General features: G+C 40.4%; 2 protein-coding genes across 3 annotated transcripts in view; one reads left to right on the top strand and one right to left on the bottom strand.

Moving 5' to 3' along the window:
• FBXO11 (F-box protein 11) overlaps positions 1 to 1,373 on the top strand; it is an 84,253-nt gene extending 82,880 nt beyond the window's left edge. The window contains exon 23 of the mRNA XM_045445971.1: positions 49 to 1,373. Within this exon, the coding sequence (XP_045301927.1) occupies positions 49 to 178 (130 nt within the window). The 3' untranslated portion in view covers positions 179 to 1,373. The remainder of the gene's footprint in view (positions 1 to 48) is intronic.
• Positions 1,340 to 23,060, bottom strand: MSH6 (mutS homolog 6). Of its 2 annotated transcripts, none has more exons than XM_045445969.1 (10): positions 22,672 to 23,060; positions 12,578 to 12,777; positions 10,111 to 10,280; positions 6,316 to 8,860; positions 4,232 to 4,500; positions 3,020 to 3,137; positions 2,549 to 2,638; positions 1,928 to 2,082; positions 1,619 to 1,818; positions 1,340 to 1,511 (listed from the first exon to the last, which is right to left on the bottom strand). In XM_045445969.1, the coding sequence occupies exons 1-10, from the start codon at positions 22,923 to 22,925 to the stop codon at positions 1,430 to 1,432; spliced, it is 4,083 nt and encodes a 1,360-aa protein (XP_045301925.1). In that variant the 5' UTR covers positions 22,926 to 23,060; the 3' UTR covers positions 1,340 to 1,429. The 2 variants fall into 2 exon arrangements, with proteins under 2 accessions (XP_045301925.1, XP_045301926.1); XM_045445970.1 differs by lacking the exon at positions 22,672 to 23,060 and adding an exon at positions 22,377 to 22,434.
• Between the last annotated feature and the right edge of the window lie 402 nt (positions 23,061 to 23,462).

Raw genomic sequence — 23,462 nt, 5'->3', positions numbered from 1 at the left:
TATTTTCCCCCTCACTTTCCTAATTTTTGGGTTTTCATTTTGCTTTAGGTTTTTCTGTGACTGTGGTGCTGGAACACTGTCTAATCCTTGTACATTAGCTGGTGAGCCTACACATGATACAGATACACTATATGACTCTGCTCCACCTATAGAATCTAATACATTGCAGCACAACTGAATTCCTTCCCTAAAGAAAAAGTCCTGCCATTCTAACATCATAACTTAAAACATTTTTTTTGGAAGAAGATTTAAAATATTTGCCCATGCTACAGGAAGAGACTGTATTAAAAATGGATACACGAGGTCAGTTGACACTATGAAGCTCAAGCTACCAAAAAGAAAGTGGCAATATATTGACTCAGGATCTCAAAGCTGGGTGTTTTAGCATTACTGTGTAAAGACTTTTGAAGGGACAGAAGTGAAGAAATAAGCTGCAATTTTGTACAGATACCAACTTCTCAAAAAAAGCTGGTGTTTTTACAACTAGCATTGAATGCAGTCCAATTTGCAGTAGTACTCTTCAATAGACAAGCAGCTTTGTTGCTGCCTTTATGGACATGGGTACCAATTGCTTTTGTAATATGGTAAAAATGTGAGCTAGCACTTCTGCGTTTCTTTTGATTTTTTTTTTTAACATGTATTCAGATTGAGAAATATGATTTTAATGCTTTAATCTCATGTAGTTTGTTTTTAATTTCAAGCAAATCTTCTTGTACTTGAATGTGCCCTGTTTTGTTAGCACACCTAGACTTGCTGTAACTGTACTCATGTCCCAGTATGTACGTTCTTTCTATGAAAGAGAAAACACTAATCTTAAATTATATCCAGCAATGTTTCTGGTATCCTTTAAGAAAAGTTAAGACTATTATTTCCTTCCCTTCCCTGTGCAGCATTCAAAAATCACCCCTAGAAAGTGAGTGTTTTAATGAGACTTCCTAGGAAGGGATGCACTGTAAAACAAAAGTATTCTTGTAACTCAGTTTTGTGAAAGGTAAAAACTACTATGTTTTAAAGTACACTTTAGAAAGTCTCTTCAAAACAGTCCTGTATTTGAACTCTGTTCATAGTTTTTTTTTGAACAGTTTAGACAAACTGCTGGAAATTAAAAACAATTTCCTGCATTAAGCTGAGACAAGTATATATACAGCCCTATACAGTTTCATAGCTCCCCCTCCCCCATTTATGTGTATTGGTGACAGTGGGTATAAACAGCCTGAAAGTGTATGCATGTACCATAACATCTAGACTTAATATATTGTGGAGTATTCAATAACCATTATGTAGAAGGTAGATAAGAATTAAAAGGGTTTAATTTCCTAGAAAGAAAATGGAAAAATGGTCATTTTTAAAAAATAAAGTTTATTAGATCATAATGTTGTCTGAATTTACCACCTTTGTCAAAAAGTCAACTCAAAGCTTCCAATGTAGTCTATAATTCCTTAATCAAAGTCAGCAACTTAGGGACAGCTTCAGCATCTATAGTCGACCTTTCACTAGCCAGGCAAACTTCCCTTAAAATTAAAAAAAAAAAAAAAAAAATTGAGTTCACATCAACCATCCCCCTTTATGGTTTTAATAAGGTTGGCTGCATGGCAAAATTATATCCAAGTATAATTACCGAAATAATCGCAGTGATTGGGTCATCTTCTCAAATTCTCTTGCTTTTCTATGTCCCTTTTGAATAATCTCCTCTGGAAGATTAGCAAGCTTTGCTGCATTAAAGCCATAGCTTTTAGGACAAGCTCCCTTAATGAATTTATATAGGAAGGTAATAGTCTCCTGGCTGGGATCCTCACATTCATTTTCTACCATGCATGCCTAAAAAAGAAAAATTATTTTATTACGTTATATTCATGTGCTAGTAATGGAAGTACCTGACTTGATTCCCTCAAAAATCTAACCTTTTGCATAAGCAATTTACACATACCATGTGTCCCAAGCGCACTGCAACGTTTTGAGAATAATCTTCCACTAATGAATGGTAATGGGTAGAAAACAATGTACGACACTTTATGTTCTCAGCAAGTTCTTTAACAACTGCATTTGCTATTGCTGTTCCATCAAATGTTGCAGTACCTCTTCCTATGAAAGTAAAATATGCATAAATTATGTATCTGCCTAATACCCAAAGCGATCTACCTTACAATAGAAAAAAAGAAAAAAACCAAGATACAACAGTAACATCAATTAGTGCATCCAAATAATAGGCCCTGTTTAGCTAAATAGGTCTGGTCTCATTTAGCAGCCCTTGGAGTGGGCTGCATTTCTTTAAAGCATACTGTTCAGGTACCAGTCATCTTCAGAAATGTCCTATTGGTTTCTCCTCAAATATCCATATTTTGATAAATTAATTACCAAGGCTTGAGATCTCTTAATACTGAGAACTTTTTCACATTATCTCTTCAATCTCTTATCTCCAACTATGGTCTATGGCGCAAAGGTGAGTGCATTCTTTTAGAGAACTGTCCTGTCAACCATCTTCAAGAAAAGTAATTCTTTGCACTAAAGTTTTAAAAATAGGCTTCAAATGGAAATTGTAGTGTCTTACCTAATTCGTCCACAAGCACCAGAGAATGTGCTGTTGCGTGTGTAAGGATACTGGCAGTTTCACTCAGTTCAACAAAAAATGTACTTTCACCTAAAACACACACATATGTGAAGGAGAGCTTTAAGAATCCTAAAACAGTACATTCATCTTTAAGGTTCATATTCTTTGAATCCATGAGCTACCCAGCTTAAATCTTTTTACACAGATTACGCATGCAATTCTTGAAACAATAGAATGATTTCAAATGTCTGAAAGCATTCCAGAAGAAAAACATCAAATTTAAATGACTCCTATGCACGCAGATATATTTATCTGATATATCTGAAGGCAGATATATTTATCATTTAAAACATAGAAATGAATTGTCAAATTCATCAGATGTCTGATATATCTGAAGGCAGATATGTTTATCACTTAAAACACAGAATGAATTGTCAAATAATAAAGCCTTAGGTGGAAAAGAAAACTCACCTGACATTATTCTGTCTGAGGCACCAAGTCTAGTAAATACTCTATCAATAGGTGTGAGTCTGCATACTTCAGCAGGTATGTAACAACCCGTCTGGGCCATTACAGCTAACAGGCCAGCCTGTAAATGGAGGAAAAGGTCATTTCTAATTGGTATTAAAAACATAGATACATAGACAGATACACATCTATACATATCCAGAAGACAGCAACACCAAGCTAATAAACATTATCTTTCATAAGAACAAAAGAACAATTATGGTAGGACTCAGGCACTCCTAAAAGGCAAAGCGAAGCCTAGAGAAGGCAAAAGGCTTTGGGCCTAACTGGCTTGAAAACCTCAGCCTGTGAGGTCTGAACCCACTACATCAGTGATTTTTAACCCTGGCTAGCTACACAGTAGAATCACCTGGGAGCTCTTTAAAATTGCTGATGCCTAGAAGCAATTCCAGACCAAATCAACCTGGGAGGATGGAATCCTCCTGCACTTTGTCAAGCTCACCCCATTTTCATTTTTTAAGATCACCTGGAGAGCTTGACAGAAAATACAAAAAAATCAAAACTGATCAACTAGAACCGTACTGTCCCTTGCTAGTTAGGAAATTTGATGACCGTAAGTATAAGATTATACAGGAGAGCAGGGGGTCAGCAAACATTTTCAGTTCAAGGGCCAAATGTCTCAGTCACATTTTTTTTCCTTTTTATAACCCTTTAAAAAATATAAATCATGGTTTAGCTCAGTGGCTGGCCAACCCCTTATGTATTTATTGTCTTCCCTAAAAGCAGTTTCCAACAGTTACTCGAGGTCATAAATTTTATTTGCTTTCCTATCTGAACAAGTCAGTCATGGTTTTTTATAAGGATTCCCACAAATGAGTCTAATTAAAGGACAAACCTGCAACATTTTCATTCATTATGAATACACCTACCTTCAGAGGAAATGAATCCAGTCAAGTCAAAGTTTATAAAGACCACTTGAAATCTCCCTTGCCTTTTTATTTTTCTAGCCTTTTTAAATATAGGCTTCCTGTACATCAGACAGACATTTGATGAAGTGAATACAATTCTGTTTTATAATACATTTTTCCTTTGTTTCCTAGTATTCTAGTGACTGAACTCTGTTATTCATGTGCTATTTGGAAAAGGACCTAAATATGTAATATATTCCTAAAGCGTACAAGTAACTTTGTTGTAAAACCTTAAAGGTCAGTTTACCTGTCTCATGAGTGTCGACTTGCCCCCCATATTAGGTCCAGTAACAAGCACACAATAAGCTTTGCCACTTTCCTCCTCCTCTTCCTCACAGCCTATTAGAATGTCATTAGGAATAAAGTCATCTCCAAAAAAAGTCTTCGTAATGCAGGGATGACGTGATCCTCGAAGGTCCAAGAAGGGGGGTGTGTCTTCTTCTGGAAACAGAATTACTGGACGACACATAGGGCCATCACCCCCTCGACTGTAGTTAGCCAGGCACAGTAAGACATCTGTTAAGGTAAAAGTGAGGCTTGATTTTTGAGGTCTGATAAACACAAAGACCCAACTAATTAATATAAAAAGCCTGCTGGGGATTCTGTGTCTCCCTCTCTGTCCCTTCCTCAGCTCACACCCTGTCTTGTGTCTCTCAAAAGAATAAACGTTAAAAAAAAATTGTTTTTAAACAAAACAAACACTTTCTCACTGGAGGGTGGTGGTATGTTCTACTTGCTTTTTAGACATAGTGTTTTTTCTTTTCTTTAAAAGGCACTCCAGAATACATAAAATGCTTTGTTAATGCATTCAATAACCTAAAACCAGTCATCAGCCTAAATGTTTTAGGGGTCTTCTATTATAGCATTTGTAATGAAAAGCGAACTCTCATTTTTGGCCCCAAATCCCACTTCTCATCCAATCTCAAAAAGACTTAGTCCCCTAACATCCAGACCAGAGGAATGCCAGGGGAAGCTAAGGGATACAACTGGGAAATGCTATACTGACCTATTTTACTTGATCTAATCCTGGAGCTAACACTTCTTAGAAGCAGAATATTTTCACAATAGGCACACTGATATAAAACAATCTTTTTTTTTTTTTAAGTTCTTTTAAATGTTTATTTTTGAGAGAGAGAGACAGAGGGCAAGTGGGGTAGGGGCAGAAAAACAGAGGAAGATCGATTCTAAAGCAGGCTCTAGGCTCTGAGCCATCAGCAAAGCCTGACACAGTGATCAAACCCATGAACCTAAGATCATGACCTAAGCCGAAGTCGATACTTAACCAACTGAGCCACCCAGGTGCCCCTAATATAAAACAACCAAGAATAAATTCACAATTTTGAATACCTGTGCTGAGGGAAGTTTTGTTTTTTTTTTTTTAAATTACCCACTGAACTATTCAAAGCTGTATTGGTTTAAGGAATAAATGTGGCACAGGGGCGCCTGGGTGGCTCAGTTGGTTGAGCATCCGGCTCTTGATTTTGGCTCAGGTCGTGATCCCAAGATCGTGGGATCCAGTCCCTGAACGTGGATGGAGCCTGCTTGGGATTCTCTCTCTCCATTGCCCCTCTCTACTGCTAGCATGCACTCTCTCTGTAAAATTAAAAAATAAAAAAATGTGGCACAAAAAGGATGCCAATTCTGGACAGCCTGTTCAGGTCAAAATAGTTCGTTACAAATTTGGTTACTGTGTTTTTAAACCACAGGGAAAAAACCTAAACTGAAACACCAAGGGCTCCAAATAAGTTGGCCATGAAATTTAAAGAAAAAGGATATTAAGCTTTTGAAAAGGTTACCAAATTACAAATCTATAAATCAGGGCTCTGAGAAATCAACTGCAGGAAAGAAAGTGTGATAATTTGGGCTAAAAGAAAAAAGATTAAAATCTTGAAATATGCATGTAAAGAAAAGAGATGCACTGAAAATACAGAAAGGATGCAAAAGTTAAAATTAAGAAGTGATGGGCCAAGATTTTTTAAGCTATTTTTTGTTAGACTAAATTAAAACAGTATCAAATACTAAAAAACTCCACTGTAAAGGAAATTTGATCTGAAACACATTGCCTCATTAAAAGTACTAAAAATATTTTATCTTTTGTTCAATTATTCAAGACTGAGTAAGGCCAAAAAGTGAACAACTTAAATTGCTATGGACAAACTAGTCATTTTGTCTAGTGAGGAGGCAAGCATACACACATCAAGACGTATATACCTTGTTATCTATGTTCACACCTCAGTGGCAACTCTCCAATGGATGTAAATCTTAATGTACAACTAGGACATAACGCATCACTAACCAAAGCTTTAGGAATAAACTTGTTCAAAGTCTTACCCAATACTGCGATGCACTCAACAGCAGACTGCCAGTCCTTGTAATTTTTATCAAAGTTATAGAAGAGTCGCCGCATGCAGTCTTTCAATGATACGTCTCTCCGCTCTTCAGCGTTTATCAGATTAGCCAACTTCTTCTCAATAGTTTTGGTCCAGTATCGTTTACAGCCCTTCTTGGTGGATTTCAACTCATATTCTTCTGGCAAATTACGAGTGATGAAATTCTCTGGAATTTCCAACTGGTAACGGTTCCTGCCAATCCCCCAGTAGACAATGGTCCTACAGCCAATTCGACTGCGCTGTTTCTCCAAGTATTCCAGGAGGCTCTGTTCATTTTCTCTTATGTCAGCAAGAGCTTGGTCATAATCAGGGTCAAATCCTGCTTTGGGAGTAATTAGTCCAGTCCTTCGAGCCTTTTCATGGTCAAAGGCTGTATCCCATCGGTTCAGTTCTATAGTCAAATCAGGAAAACGGCCCTCAGGATTTTTTGTCTGCAAAGTAATGACTTGCTTAAGGATTTTAGACTTAAAGTTGTCAGCAACTTCTTCCATAATCTCTATAATTTTACATATTACTTTGAATCCTTCTAGAGCAGAAAGAAAATCAATAATCTTTTTTTTGCTGTATGTAGTTTCTTCATACATTATAGCCCTGCTATCTGGGTGGTTCTGGCTCTTCAGGGGAGACCCAACATTATGAATTTTACTCAGCAGCCTCTCAAGGTCTGGAATCTTCTTTAGAAGGTCTGCAACATCAGAGATTTTGTCAGGCACAGCCATGAGATCTTCTATAGCATCTAAACGATCATTGATGGCATAAGGGCTACAGAGTGGGGCACAAAGCCACTGCTTTAGGAGCCGCTTACCAAAGGGAGTATGGCAAGTATCAATCTTTTCTAGCAGGGTCCCTTCAGTAGAACCATTTGTTCCATTCAGGAAAATCTCCAAGTTGCTTAATGTCACAGCATCTAGCACCATCCGTTGATTGGCTTTTGCAAAAACAGCACCAGGTCTTGTAGCACTAACCCTGTCAGAATCCAAGGGAATGTATTCTTCAAAATTAGCCATTGATAAAAGCTCTTGATCAATAAGGCATTTTTTGAGGTAGAAGACACAACCACCTAGAGCAGAGAGGGCCAATTCACTCTTCTCTCCTGGTGTTAACCCAAGAGAATCAGACTCTGAGGTCATACCTTTAAGCACCTGGGGTAACATCACCCCACTGTCCTCATTTAACTTTTCCTTAAAATATGCTTCTTCAAGGAGAGTTCTCAAAGTTTTGGCTGCATCCCAAAACTGGGAGCCTGGTATCAGACCTTCCTGAAGGGAGGAGGATAATGAACCCTTCAGAATCATCTTAGTTTCTGTTGAGAGATTTCCTTTCTCAAACAAGACTTGTACTGGAGGGTAGTGTGCCACTAGAGTCCTAAATCTAGAACAGTGGCGATCATCTGGAAACTGACCTATGAAAAACTTTCCCAGTGAGGTATCAACAAAGCATACTCCATACACTCGAGTGTGGCCAGAGGAATCCTCCTCTTTTTCTTTGAGGCTAAGAAGATACTTACTGTAGTTCTCAGAGGGGTCACCTTCCAGTACACTGTAGGTCTGTGTACCCTTGGTAATGACTCTACAGATCTCCCTCCTCACCACTCTGTCATACTTAGATATATGTGCCATCTTCCGGCATCGTGCCTCCATCATTTCCGGGGTCTCAGTCTGTTCCACTCGTGCTACTTTATAGCCCTTCTGAACCAGAGAATCAGAGTATCGGCCAAATGCAATTTCAGGGAAACCAGAATGAGCCCAGTTGCCTTTCATGAATACCAGCCCGAGTTCATTGACTCCAATAAGAGCATCCATGTGGTACAACTCATAAAACTTCCCCACCTTATAAAAAATAACAAGATCAAAGTTCTGAGACTTAATCTGCCACCACTTCCTCATCCCAGGAGTACAGGAATTAAGGAAATCCTCAGGCACATAGAGTGTGGATGCATCAAAATCGGGGTGATCAGGTCGCCTCCTGTGGAGATCTCGTCTCTTTTCCTCCTTAAGCCACTCTAAAGTTTCATGATACCAGAAAGTGGGGCGACTACTATCCTCACATCCTCCACCAGTGTGGGCTTGAGATTCAGAATTCTGAGGGGCAGAGAAAGCACTCAGAGTGCTCTTGGTTTCTGAAGAAATGCCAGTTGATCGTTTGGTGGCCAAGGGCATTTCCTTCCTTGAACTTTTCCTTTTGAGAGCACCATTTCCAGACACCATTTTCTTCCGTTTTGAAGCAACTTTGACAGGGCTGTCCAAGCCTTCACTGTCACTGTCCCCCACTCCACTGCTGATTTCATCACTGCTTCCTTCCTCCTTAGCATCTGGCTTGAATTCCACATCAGAGCCACCAACATCACTCTCAGAGTCTGATATGACCCTTCGTTTTTTTATCTGGCGGCTACTTCGCCTAGATCCTTGCACCTTAGGTGGCACTTCTTCTTCACTTTCAATTTCCTTATCTTCTTCACTCTTATCTGATGAGTAAGTTGCACCTACCTGGCAGGCAAGGAAAGAGTTATTTAAATACGAAACAATCTGGAAAATTACAGTACTGCTGTGAAGTATTTCTCAATACTTCCTATGTCAAGAGAAGAACCCATCTCCAAAAATGAGAAACTATTTTTTTCCTCAAAGAATATCAGCTTCAATAGTATCACATTACAGGATTAAGTGATTCTATCATGACAGTTCTATCCTATATAATAGTGATGCAGCCCATTAGCATGACCGTACATCACAAATGCCCGTAAAGTGATGCCCCCAGGAACAGTCAGCTGTGGAAATAAACAACTTTAAATAACTCCATTATCTTTCTTCCAGGGTCACCTCTCCTCTTACAGATGGACGTATTATGAAATTTGCCACTTTATAAATTCTTAAGGGTTAAGAAAGCAGTAAGCAATCTCTACTGGTTCTAGTCCTTGCCCTTCCACAAACCAGCTGTATCTTCTTGGGCACGGCACATTCACTTATCGTGGATCTCCCACATACATAAAGTCACAGGAGGCTAAATGATTTCTGTATTACCATCCAGTTCTAAACCTTTGATGAATGTTATGATCCCTGCTCTCAACCTCAAACATAAGATTAAAAACACTTTTCCTCTCATTTCTCTTAAAATACCCATTAGATTAACTTGTTTATTCCCTATCTGTAATAGAATAAAACACAGAATCTCTTCAGCACGCCGCTCACTAATTTCTTAGAGAATAATGACCATGTTTGTTTTAAATGAACCAATTATTTCTTCCTTAACAGAATTTAATTCAAATAGTGACCACTAACATTTGAAACCCAGGTTGTGTGTCAAGGTTATTTAACCTTTATTCTCATCCTTACAAAATACAACAACAAAAAAAAAGGAATGAACGCATAAAACCAGGCAATTAATTACCAGGGCTTGACCACACCCTCCTATAGAGGCTTACTACCAGATACCATGACCAATTTTGTCACCATGTCCTTACTGTCCTGAGCTCATTACTTGTTACCAAAAATGGTTCTACCTCTTACACGATGTGTCCTCCACCAGGCTTGAAGCTGTAAAACCTAAGCAAAAGGACTGCTGAGATTCTAATCTAATTTAACCTACAGTCCTGAGGAAATACAGACGTATGTGTACAAATATTAAAGTGTATATATATGCAAACAACATATAAATAAGAGAACATCACTTTGCATATCCACCCCCTCCTTCCATCACTCTCCCAAAAGAAGTAACAACTGACTGTTTAACAATGTCCCACCTCCATCTCTTCTTCTTCCTCTGGTTCTGAGGGCTCATCACACACTGCCAATTCAAGCCTCTCGATCTTGTCTTTATTCAAGGCTTCATCTGCACGTTGCATTGCTCTGAGTATTTCAGGCTTTGAACTATAAAAATGACCTCCTTTTTGTGCTTCTTTCGATTTTGAACCTAAAAAATTTACATTTAGATTTAATTTATATTTCTTAAGCAAATCTTATTCTTATAAATAGGACCTGTTGGTGGGGTAGTGGACTCAACCTACAACACCTGTCCTAATGAACAAGAATGATGAGAATCTAGTTTTTAATTTAATGACCCATTTCTTCTGATTGATAATAGACCAGGAAAGCCTACAAGGAAGGAATTCTCAGGGAAAAAATTACCAGTGAAACTTAAATTACCTATTTTACCTCCTTGAAGTTGCCTTAACTGTGGGGTCATCCAGGACCACTTCATCTCTCTTCTAATTTCTTGGGAAGTGGCCCTAAATAGATAAAGCCCACCTCCTCTTCAGGTGAGGCATGACATATAAAAGGTGTTTGTGTTGAGACCCTTTTTTTATTACTTCAGGAAGGCCAAAACTACACCATCAGTTAAATGGAGTTATGATACTAAGTTTATCCCTAAGTTAAATAGGATATATTAAAAACAAACCAAAAAACAAAACAAAACAAAAAAAAAAAACCCTCTACTGGTAAGGATACTAATATTTTGGATGGGTACCCCAGTTCAGACTGTGAATGTTTTTTGTTTTAAAGTTAAACTGTCTTGTTTTCAAGCAAAACTCTTTCTTTACTCCTTGCATTTAAAGAGCTATAATTTTAAATGACACTATCCACTGAGCAAAAGATCAGATGCAGAAGATCACAAATCTAATGGCACAAACTAGGAATGTATGTTTTCTTCTAACCAAATATAATTAGAAAACAAACCTGCATTTGTCTACATTTGAAAGCTCCAAACATGGCGTTATTTCCTTCTTTCTACTGAATACTAAAACTGATAGTACATGCTAAAGTGTCATGGAATTTGCAACTTTAATGAGCTGCCTAAATAAAATAAAGGTACAATTTTTCATTTTTCTAAAGAGCTGCACCAACACTACAAAGTTAGGATAATCAAAATCCATTGGAGGGTGGCTCCTAACTTCCTCCAGTGCCTTGTTTGCAGCTGCACTCATCCCCCAGCTATCTAATGACATCATTCCCTGAAAAACCCTGATGCAAACTACTTTACAATCCTAAGACCAAAAAAAAAAAAAAAAAAAGAAAATTAAAGACCTACTTTTCCTCATCCACGCTATTGCAATGATTTAGAAATTTAAAGGGCCAAATGCAGTATGCAGAGGGTGCCTTTACAAAATAATGACAACGTAAATGCAAAATTTTTTGGTATTTTTAAAGTCATACTGCCAAAGCTTTGTTTAGAATCTCCAAATCAGTCCTAGGAAAAGATCTTATTTGTCATCTAGTTCAACTCTCTCACTTTATATATGAGTGAATAGTATCTGAGTTGCTTTGTTGGCCAAGATTATACAGCAAATTAGTGCAGGAGACAGCACCAAATTTCCAGATTCTCTTTCTGTCCTGCAGGTCAGATTTCTGTGCAGACTGAACTTTCTTCAGTATGCTCTCCTTGCCCTGCAGGATGAGCGGTGCTAGGACCAAAAGGCATGATTCCCAGAGATTCCTGGGAAACTGACCCTTATTCTGACTCCAAAACACTTGACTTCAACAACATCCTAGCCTGGAGAGTCTGGGGATAATAGATAAGGACTTATTCATCATGAAGTGTATGTACAAGCACTGAATCCTGCGAACATCATGTGCATGCACTATATAATTCAAGAAACTGAGAAGGTGCACCTGGCCCAAGTGAGGCCCCACAGGCGGGACTGCTGATGTCTAGGACCATAAAAAAGCTGGGCCTGGAAAAAGAAAGTTATGGTTCCAGAAATCTGATGTAAAACTCACCTCAGACGTAATCATAGGTGAGGATTTTGAAGGCCAGGTAAGCATGCATCTCCATCTGTCCTAGAGAATGACACTGATTTATATGCTACATATCCTGACTGCATTGCCTTTCTCTTGGACCCTTGAAGATGAGGACACTGTCAATTTACCTTTTTCATATCTGAATTTGGTATTTTGGTCCAAATGAGATCTAATCATGAAAACATTTTCCCTTTAAAGGCATGATATTGCCATAAGTCAACTGAAAAGACAGAAAAATTCCACTCCATGCAACAAACCTGCTGAAGACCAGCTACAGCATCTTATATCTTCCCCATCTATCTTATCCTTTTCCCATGCTGGAAGCATTTCCTGCCACTCCTGAAATTTATTGGCATAAAATACACTTAATTTCACTGTATAGGAGACGGAGACACTTGTGCTCACGTGCATGCGTGCTTGCTCTCTTGCACACTCTCTCTCACAAACATTCTGCAGAGTGGACTCCCTTACCTGTATATGGCTTTAATAGCCTTCTGCTAACCCAGCCCCTTGTTGGGCTGTCATCAAAAAACTGTACATGAACTCGGACAGACTTCCCTTTCTCGCGGATGAATGTTCCATCAAAAGGGTGGTTATAAACCAGGCAAGGCCACCAGGGGTAACCCTCCATCTTGGCCCAAACCAAATCACCTGGTGAGAAGTCACAAGAACTGTTGCCAAAAGGAAATATATAACTTGGTTAATATTTGGTTAAGTTGCATTCAAGGCAATTACCTACAAATAAAAGCAATTCCAAGGAAGGTATCATTAACACTCCTATGAATTCTGGCATTAATATTCAAGCATAAAAATCCTAGAATTAATGATTTTTAAAAACCAGATGTTCAAGTCATTTTAAAAACATAAGCAAATATCACAATGCTTATTATTTAACTATTAAGACAAACACAAATATAATGAATTCTGGTATTAAGGTGAGAAACTACTTCTCAGAATCATTCAAAGTTTAAAAACTATAGCAGAATTCTGGTAGAATAACAATGTTAACAACAAGACTCATTGTACATGCTCTCCAAGTTATAATGCATCACATCAATGCCTGCATACCACAATATAGTATATATCAGGAACAGGACCTGACCCACACTATTAATAAAATACCAAGCATACTATGTAATTTGCTAATGATATTAAATATTACCTCATTAGACTTTGCTTGGAATCAGTCTCCAGTCAAGCTCCTATGTATTCCACACATTCCAAAAGCTACCCAGCACACTACTATCCTTCACTCCTAAAAATCTAGTTTTATGGAAAATGTCAGTAAAGTGCCTAACATCCCTGAAGTATTGAGGACATATGCCTTTAGACTCAAAAGCAGAAATTCAATCTTAACAAAATGATTTGGTCCTGAAGGTTTCCTGAGAAAGGGAAAGGAGGAGAGGGTAGGGAGAGAAAAATCTAGCTTAAAAGACTACAGCAGATGTACACCTGAAACTAACATAACACTGTATGTTAACTAATTAAAATTAAAATATAAAAATTAAAAGACTACAGCACAGTCCCTCAGTGATGAGGAAGCCACAACAGCTGATAAATTCTGCTCAGGTACTATACACCAAGATTTTCTAAACTTGCTTAAAGATTTCACTGAATAACTGCAAAAGTAAAATAAGTATGACAAACAGGGAACATTTTAGAATAGCTTCCGTTAGTCACCTGGGGCCACTGTATTCAGACCCAATAACGAAATTATTCCTTTTCTTCAAAAATGTGAATATGGAAATCCCTAGGCTAGACAATTAGAAGAGAAAAACAACAGCATGATTCAGCTGGGACTTTTCTCAAGGGCCTTTACAGTATGTGCATTCTTAAATCTAGAGCAACCTACACTCTAGCAAAGATCTATAAATATTGCCATCAAGCTCACCACATAAGTCATCTTTAACAGGAAGCTGTGACTGTACAATTTCAAACAAACTTCCACTATTAAGTGCCTCCTGGCTACTAACATCCATTAACAGGAGACAAAGACCCTTACAGCTGTGCAGAATGGTTTGTTTACAAGCCTCCCTACTGTCAAGCAGTCTTTCCCTTGACTCCAGCCAGGTAGCCACTAACCACACAGCCTTTGTACCAAAGTACCTGGGACTACCCTAAAGCTGGACTTTTATTTCTGCTGCTAAAGGAAGGAAACATCTTTTGTCTTTGTAAAGACACTAACAGTTCTGAGTCTGAACCGTGGCAATAATTTTTACAAGATTGGCCAAAGAGCAAATACATGTTATTTCAATGAACATGTCTCCCCTCATGAAGCGTATTTCTGTATAGTCTTGAGACATCAGGCTTCAAATTGTGTTATCCAAGCAGATTTTTCTGAAAGGGGGACCAGTCGGGATACCTATCTGTCAAGCCTGGCTGCCCTTCTCAAAGACACTTAAATCCCTTAAAAGATGGAGACTCGGGTAAGGTTTTGGTGTGTTTGTAGCTAAGCCTAAACCCCATCATTGGCTAGTTTGAGGCAGTTCCTCCCCAAGTATTGAAGTTATTCAGTATACGTAGATGAGCCCTGAGCCTGACCATTATGGAGCGAGGTTTACAAAGTGTTCTTGGTTTGGAGTGCCTGGCTGGCTGTCGGTGGAACATGAAACTCTTGACCTCAAGGTTGTGAGTTCGAGCGTCACAATGGGTATGGAGATTACTTAAAAAATAAAATCTTAAAAAAAAAAAAAAAAGCGTTCTTGATTTGTGAAATTAAAGACAACTATTCTTCTTGCCTGTGTGTACAGAGTTATGCAGGGTAAGGACTAAGGGCTGAACTGGACACCAGCTGTTTCATTACATCTGTGTCTTATAAAAGTTACAAATTCTCAGGGCGCCTGGGTGGCTCAGTTGGTTAGGCAACCAACTTCGGCTCAGGTCATGACCTCACAGTTTGTGAGTTCGAGCCCCACGTCAGGCTCTGTGCTGACAGCTCAGAGGCTGGAGCCTACTTCAGATTCTGTGTCTCCCCCTCTCTCTACCCTGCTCACGTTCTGTGTCTCTCAATAATAAATAAACGTTAAAAAAAACATTTATAAAAGTTACAAATTCTCAAGAATGGAGTTAGTGCATAACAGACTAACAAGAATGCACATCTTGGTAATACATTTTTTTAAGTTTATTTATTTATTTTGTGACAGCACAAGCGGGGGGGGGGGGGGGAGAGAGAGAGAGAGAGAGAGAGAGAGAATGAATGAATCCAGAGCAGGCTCCACGCTGTTAGCACAGAGCCCAACGTGGGGCTCCATCCCACAAACCATGAGATCATGACCTGAGCCTAAATCAAGAGTTGGACACTTAACCAACTGAGCCACCCAAGGTGCCCCATCTTGGTAGTACATTTGAAGTTCAAGGGAACAGGATGTCTCAAATCCAGTGGAATTCTGTTTTGCCTGGTATGAGGCAACAGAGCACTTGCAGGAATCTCAGTTTTCTTATGGGATCCCAGAAAAACTGTCATGACTAGATCAAAATTCTTGAGCCAAAAATGACATGGCCACACCTGCCTCCTGAAAATTCCTTTCTATCCTCAAGTAAGAGTAACTCAAGTTTCTGAGACCCAAAGACATGAAAAAAAATTTTAGTTTTATACCTAAACTTAAGATGTAATAAAATATTACTGTTTTAACATGAATAAGTTCATTAGTTTTATCCCAAAGGAAATAACTTGAGCTAAGTAAGACTCAAGTTATTAACTGCCATTTATACAAATGTAGTGCAAATTGTAAAACAAACTGTACAGTGGTATTCAAAGGTCTCAAAAATAATTAGAAAACATAAATTGCCAAAGCAACCAATTTAAAAATTCAATGTCTTGGGTACCTGGGTGGCTCAGTCAGTTAAGCATCCAACTCTTGATTTTGGCTCAGGTCATGATCTCACAGTTCGTAAGATTGAGCCCCATGTCAGGCTCTGTACTGATAGCAAGGAGCCTGCCTGGGATTCTCTCTCCCTCTGCCCCTCTCCTGCTCATGCACACTCTCTCAAAATAAATAAATTAACTTAAAAATTGTTAATATCTTTAAGTTTATCTTGAAAGGCAGATAGCCATACTTACTGGAGGAAAAAAAGCGTAAAAAGCTAGTTTTGAAATAAATTCCTTATTTGTAAAGTTAAAATTAACTGTTCAAATTGTTTTTCAACATCACCATACCCTAAATATAACCCTATACTTAAAGAATCTTACACACAATCTAACTTTTCTGCTGTTAGGAATTGGCAGTAAACTATAAAATGCTAAGGCTAAAATGTTTAGTAATATGCACTGTTCCTCTACTAATGCTAAAAATGACATTTTAAAAACTCCAGCCCAGGAAACAGTGGTTTCCAGCCAAAAAGAGAATTAAGTGGGTAATAAAATACACTGTTGTATACTGTGTAATAAAACTAGGTATTTTAAACATTTCAATTAAAAATTTTCTTCACTTAATGCTAACAGAGTTCTTGGGGCGCCTGGGTGGCGCAGTCGGTTAAGCGTCCGACTTCAGCCATGTCACGATCTCACGGTCCGTGAGTTCGAGCCCCGCGTCGGGCTCTGGGCTGATGGCTCAGAGCCTGGAGCCTGTTTCCGATTCTGTGTCTCCCTCTCTCTCTACCCCTCCCCCGTTCATGCTCTGTCTCTCTCTGTCCCAAAAATAAATAAATGTTGAAAAAAAAAAAAATTAAAAAAAAAAATGCTAACAGAGTTCTTATTAAATCTATTAATTTTGTGGGTACACTCCAATTGTTTAAAGGTAATTTTAAAAATTTAATCTCAAAATAAGTAAATAAAAAATTTCTAGCAGTTGTGTAGTTTCCAAAGAATACCAAAATAAAAGGAACATATATTTTAATCCATGCAAATATTCAGGTTTTCCTACCAACACTAAATCCTGTCTTTTAAAATATGGAAATATAGGGGTGCCTGGGTGGCTCAGTCAGTTAAGCATCCGACTTCGGCTCAGGTCACGATCTCAGTTTGTGAGCTCGAGTCCCACGCGTCACTGAGAGCCTGCTTTCAGATTCTGTATCTCCCTCTCTCTCTCTGCCCCTCCCCCACTTGTGCTGTCTCTGTCTTTCAAAAATAAATAAATGTAAAAAAAAAAATGTGGGGGTGGGGGGGCGCCTGGGTGGCTCAGTCGGTAAGCGTCTGACTTCAGCTCAGGTCATGATCTCACAGTTCTTGAGTTCAGGCCCGTGTCGGGCTCTGTGCTGACAGCTCAGAGCCTGGAGCCTGCTTCATATTCTGAGTCTCCCTCTCTCTCTGCTCCAGCCCCACTCACACTGTCTCTTTCTCAAACATTAAAAAAATTTTTTTTTCTTAAATTTTTTAAATATGGAAATATAATGCAATCTTGAAATATGCTATAATTTGAATACCTGCCAGTTTTTCATACACTGGTTTTTATAAAAGCCTGATAACCCTATGAAAATCACATCCACCTATTTCACTGGCTCTACTTAAAACTTTGCCCAACAGTCATGTATTAACTGTATTTTAATATTTGGCTATGTTTTCTGACAATCTTAACATTTTTCCCTTTTCATATAACTGTATTAACAAGAATCTTTAGCCCCATGCAAATCAAATTTGAAAATATCTGGGCCAAAAAGTCACCTCACATCTAAATATTTTATTACAGGGGAACCTGAGTGGCTCAGTCGTCGGCTCAGGTCATGATCTCACAGTCTGTGAGTTCGAGCCCCGCGTTGGGCTCTGTGCTGACAGCTCAGAGCCTGAAGCCTCTTTCAGATTCTGTGTCTCCCTCTCTCTCTGACCCTCCCCTGTTCATGCTCTCTCTCTCTGTCTCAAAAATAAATAAACGTTAAAAAAAAATTTTAAACATTTCATTACAATGTAAAATACATTGGCTCTTCCTAAAGCCCAAGGTGAAATGCCAAAATAAATACTGGAATGATATCTTACTATATACTTATAAATAAGATCTAAATAGGGTGCATGGGTGGCTCAGTCGGTTGAGCTTCCGGATTTCAGCTTAGGTCATGATCTCACAACTCATTAGTTCAAGCCCACTTGAGCTCTGTCTGTGCTGACAGCTCAGAGCCTGGAGCCTGCTTTACATTGTGTCTCCCTTTCTCTCTGCCCCACCCCTGCTTGTGCTCTATCAAAAATAAACATTAAAAAATTTTTCTAATCCAATTATGACTTTATATGTTTTTAAAGTGTTAATATAAATGTTTTAAAATCTATTTAAGTAATCTCTACATCCAACATGGGACTCAAACTCACAACCCCAAGATCATGAGCTGCAGGCTCTTTCCACTAAGCCACCCAGGCACCCCAAAAATGTTAATATATCTTAAGTGTTTAATATTCTTGAGATTCTAAAGATAGTGTTAAAAAAAAAAAAAAAAAAGGAAAACCAGATAGCTCAGAAAAATAAATGTAAAAGCCTTCATACAACTAGGGTGCCAAGCTGTCTCAGTCTGTACAGCATACAATTCTTGACCTCAGGGTCAGGAGTTGGAGCCCCATTTTGGGCATAGAGCTAATTATTAAAAAACAAAAAACAAAACTCATACAACTAAAACTGAGAAATGACTTAGTAAAGCTAAATATATATTGAACAGACCTTTAAAACTATGCTTTAAAAAAAAAAAATCACATTTTTGCTTTCCTTTTGGTCCATAATTTTGTTGTCAATTACTGATTGTGCCCCCAAATTTATAATCAACTTTTTGAGCTATCTACTTAAAAAAAAATTCAGTAGGTACCAAAGCACTGCTAGAATCTGCTTCTATAAACAATAAAAGATGTCAAACAAAAATATGTGCATATAACACAAAAGCACTTTCAGACCAACTTCAGAAATCAGCTACCAGTATTTGCACCTAACTCTCAAGGTGGACCATTAGAGCAGACTTCCTCTACCCTCAAATAACTAAATGCAGTACTGAGAAAAGAGAAGTAATCAGAGCAACTAATTCCAAGGCCCCTACAAGACCTACCCCCCTACCAGTACACCTCTGCCCATATATACCCTTTCCTTCTCCTTCAGCTTGGGTTAACTGTTACCCATCACTTATGCACTAAGGATCTAAGGTGACCATATAAACTGTCATTCAAACTGGTGTCTACTATTTTCTAAACAGGATCAGAAAAGAAACCTAAAGGAAGTTTAAAAAAAACAAAAACAGGTTCTTTGTGGAGCAGCTTAATTCCATGCCTTAGAGCAGGGAGGGAGAAGGGTCATCAGAATGAATGTTTTCAAAAGTCCTGAGGTAATGTTAAAAAGTTGTAAAAGTCAGCTCACAAGAGGCTCCCACAGACCAAATTATGACAAGCTGAGCATCTTTAAATACCCGTTTTAATTATATCAATTAAAACAAGTTAGGTCTGTGAAACTGAGTCCACAGGATACTTTTTAAAAGGGCTAGAATTCTTTCTCTTACAATAAGTAATATTATATGGATGTCATATTAGTTGGAAAAGTATAGTGCTATCTACAAATACATTTAACTATGAAAATTCTTAGGAAAGGACTTACAACTAGTACAGACAAGGGTGCTTAAAGAAGATTTGCCAGGTCTCCTCTGTGAATGTGGATGGGGCATACACTTCAAAGAGAGACAATTATCATTGAAATAAGATTGTAAAAAATAAACTAGCCAAGATTTGTAATAATAATTTTAAAAAGCCAGATTTAAAGTGCTCAAATTTTAAAAAGCCATACGTATTACAGCTCTCTCAATTATCTTAGTCAAAAATAAAGAAAAAGGGGGTTCATGACTGAACCCCTACACACCTCTCAAAGGCTCACGTCTCCTTTCCTTCAATCCACAATTTGCTGGACCTTCTTCCTGAACCAGCTTCCTAACACCCCCTCATTCCCACCATAGCCTGACTAACTCCTGTCTGTCTGCTGGGTTTCACCCCGAAGAGATGAAAGCCTACCCTGTCATATATACTCTCTTCCCCTCACCAAAGCTCACAGAGCTCATACACTCTGCTCCTACTCTAAGAATTACTCTTTTGCTTGTTCTATATAAGGTTGTATCCTGGACCCATAATGCCTAATACTGTGCCTGGCAGAGCAGGTACATGGGCATTTGTTGAATGAAGGTCAAATCTATATACTGGAGTCTCTTTAGAAGCTTAGTATCAAATGCTGATCTTTCTTGAATACTCTGGAAACAGTCCCTTTAGCAGGTGGTCAAGTGTAAACAGTGTCATGTTTTTACAAGTCTCCTGAATTCAGACCTCAAAAAAAAAAAAAAAAAAAAAAGGAGCATGTACTTTTCAATACATAAAACACAACCACACAATAAATGCGTCCTTTTAGCATGGATGCAAGAATAGTCAACTCCTGTTCAAATAAACATTATAACACATTTCTTACAATGAATGATGAAAAATTTTATGCATTTCTTACATTGAATGATGAAAAATTTTATGAAAAACAATGTTATGGAAGATACACCTTAGGGGAGGAAAAATGTTTTTCCTCTAGCCTTCTGAGTTCTTGGCTAAGACCCGCAGTAATAAAAGATTAACGAAAGAAAACCAAACTGAGGTTTATTAACATGTACACCTCCTGCATACATTGGAGATACTGAGGGAAACAGTTAACTCCCAGAGATAGCTCCAAGTTACCACCTTAAATACCATCTGCAGCTAAAGACAAAAGAAAGATGGAGGAGGGGTGGGGAGAGGGACAGGTACTGAAGGGTACCAGGGAAAGAACACCCAACAAGGGTTGATTGTTATGCAGATTTAAGTCAGAACCATCTCCATTAGAAACGTTTTATCCACTTTTAGTTATCTTTCCTCTTCCTGGTTCAAAGCTGGAGACATCTTTGCAAATGGAGGTTTCCCTTATAAATGTAAATTGATGAGTAAAGTACCCTTTTCAAGAACTGCTCTAGTGTCTGCTGTTTCTCAAAAACAAAGCTCAAGGGGCGCCTGGGTGGCTCATCAGTTGGGCTCTTGACTTCGGCTCAGGTCATGATCCGGCTCAGCGCAGCTTAGGACTGACTCCCGCTGCCCCTTCCCCGCTCGAACACTCGCTCTTTCTCTCAATATAAATAAACTTAAAAATAAAAAAGAATTTTGACAATAAATTTCATACATTGAAGAAAAAAAAAAAAGAAAGAAAAAAGAGCCCCAAATAATCTTTAAGCCAGAGGCATACCCTACTACTCTTCACACAACTACATAAACTCACTGCCTGAAAGGGTCGCTTAAAGGAAGGTAACACTATAATTACACTTAGACCTCACAATCTGTAGGACACCTAAAACTAAAGACATTTGGATTACTCAGAACCACTAACACTTCAATCTTGAATGAGTTGGTTTTTTTTTTTTCTTAACCTCTATTTCATCCTTTCAAACGGCTAGCATTACATTTTGTGCCTAATACAATACCTGGGATACAGCAAATACGAGCTTTTCAAAATGTCGCCGCTTCTCCGACAAAAGGCCAACCAAGCCGTGGAACAGCACCGAACTGCTCGGAGAGCTAGGACACCTCCCGGCCGGATTCCCCACAATCGTGGCGGTATATCCCTGTCCAGGGCCAGCTCAAGGCCTTTCCAATCTCACTCTCAACTGCGAAAAAATTACAGTGCCCCCTCCTCCCATGGAATCGTCAACAAAAGAGACACTGTATCATAACATCTTTTTCAACTCCACACGACACTTCCACGTGTGTCAAAATTAACACGGCTTCTAAATTCTTCATTTGTTGGTGTATGTTCGCCCTACCTATGGGATGACCCAGCCGGATCCCAGCACTTTCTGCTCCCCCCCCCCCACCTGCCCCGCCCCACCCCGCCCTGCAATTCTCCTTCCGACCAATCGGACCCCTCGGTCTGCGACGTGATACACCCCCGACGCACACAGCTCGTGGCCCACCCCCACTCCCACCTCCCCAACAGCCCACACAAGCAGGCCGAGGGCCCATCGCCCCCAAAGTCTAGGCGTCCAAGGCTCAAATCAAGCATCAAAGTGTGTTCCCCGAACGTCTAATGGCCCCCAGTTCACTATCCCAGCTCTGAAGGAGGAACCTCCTCCTCGAATCCCAGTCACTGCCGCGCCCCCACAGCCTCTGGGCTGCAAGCGTTCATCCTCCCCGCAGACATTCCTCTTTCCCGCCACCCCTCCCCCGCCGCAGGCAAACACCACCCCCTCCCCCGCCCTGGGTGCGCACCCCGCAAGGAGCGTGCAAAGCTCCCTTCTCTTCCCGCCCCACCCCCAACGCTCCCATTTCCCCTTTCTTCTAGCTACCCCAACCAGTTTGCACTCCATCTCTACCGCGGCCTCCCACCTGGCGGAACACATCTCTTCCTCCGAAGTCTGCACGTCTCCTCCCCCCCCCCCCTTTCTTCCTGCAGCCAATTTCCTGCTGCCCTGTTTACAATATACGCCCCCTAACGCCAAGGCTACGAACTCAACCCCTGCACTGTTTCAAGCCAAGTATACAGCCCCACCTCCTCCGAGCCCAAGGCCTGGCTACGCACCCCGCAATCCTCCAAAGCAAGCCTCCCTTCCCCAGGCTCCCTGCGCCCCGCCGCTGTGCCCCCGCCCTCGGCACCCCCCCCCACACACACACACCAAGCTACCTGGGGGGGACCGCGGGCGCGGCCGACTTCCGCAGCCCTCCATTGATGTTCCTCGCCTCGGGTGGCGACGCAGAGCCCGCTAGGGGCCCAGGCTCGGCCTCGCTCCAGGCCGCATCCCCGCCGGGAGAAGCGGAGGCCCGGGTAGCAGCGGCGGCACCACCGCCTTCACCTGAGGCCCTGACCGAGGCCTTGTTAGCATTATTCAGCGCTGGAGACTTGGGGAAGAAGCTGTACAGCGTGCTCTGTCGCGACATAGCGACGGCCGACAAGGCCCAACCGCTCGGTCAGACCCAGCGCCTAGAAGCTCGGAATTAACCGCGCGGCGACTGCTGGCGGGAAATCTGGGGGGAGGTGCGCTGCGCAGGAGGAACACTGGCCCCAGCGGCCAATCGACAGGCGCTGGGGCGGGCGCAAGAGGCGTAGCGGCCCGTGCGCGACCTGCCCCGCCCCCTCGGGGCGCCAGGCGACGTGAGGAGGGGAGGGGCTGGCAGGCCGCGCGGGGCCCCTGCACCCCAGGGCAAGAATGGCAAGAGGCCTGCTGCGCTCCCTCCGTGGCTGGTCGAGGCAGGAACGCTCGGGCCGGTAGCCGGCGGCAGCCTCGGAGCCGCCGCTTCGGAAAAGCCAGCCCTCTGTGGAAGGGCGGTGGCGGGACCGTGAGCTGGTGGAAAGCACGCACCGCGTGGGCATTAGTGGCCGGGGTGCAGAGGGCTAACCCAAGAGCCGGGGAAAGCGGCCCTTGCGGAGAAAAACCTTCCCGCGCCTGCCTGAAAAATTCCGTGGTTAGAGCGCTT

Source organism: Leopardus geoffroyi, chromosome A3 (assembly GCF_018350155.1).
Source record: "Leopardus geoffroyi isolate Oge1 chromosome A3, O.geoffroyi_Oge1_pat1.0, whole genome shotgun sequence".
Lineage (NCBI taxonomy): Eukaryota > Metazoa > Chordata > Mammalia > Carnivora > Felidae > Leopardus > Leopardus geoffroyi.
Note: the sequence above shows the minus strand (reverse complement) of the source record. Positions and strands in the feature narration are given on the sequence as shown.

Coding starts and splice junctions, on each gene's coding strand:
- MSH6 (XM_045445969.1), bottom strand. CDS start 22,925: ATGTCGCGACAGAGCACGCTGTACAGCTTCTTCCCCAAGTCTCCAGCG. Junction 2,083..2,548: donor GGTGCTTGTGGACGAATTAG/GTAAGACACTAC, acceptor TTACTTTCATAG/GAAGAGGTACTGCAACATTT. Junction 1,512..1,618: donor CAATCACTGCGATTATTTCG/GTAATTATACTT, acceptor TTTAATTTTAAG/GGAAGTTTGCCTGGCTAGTG.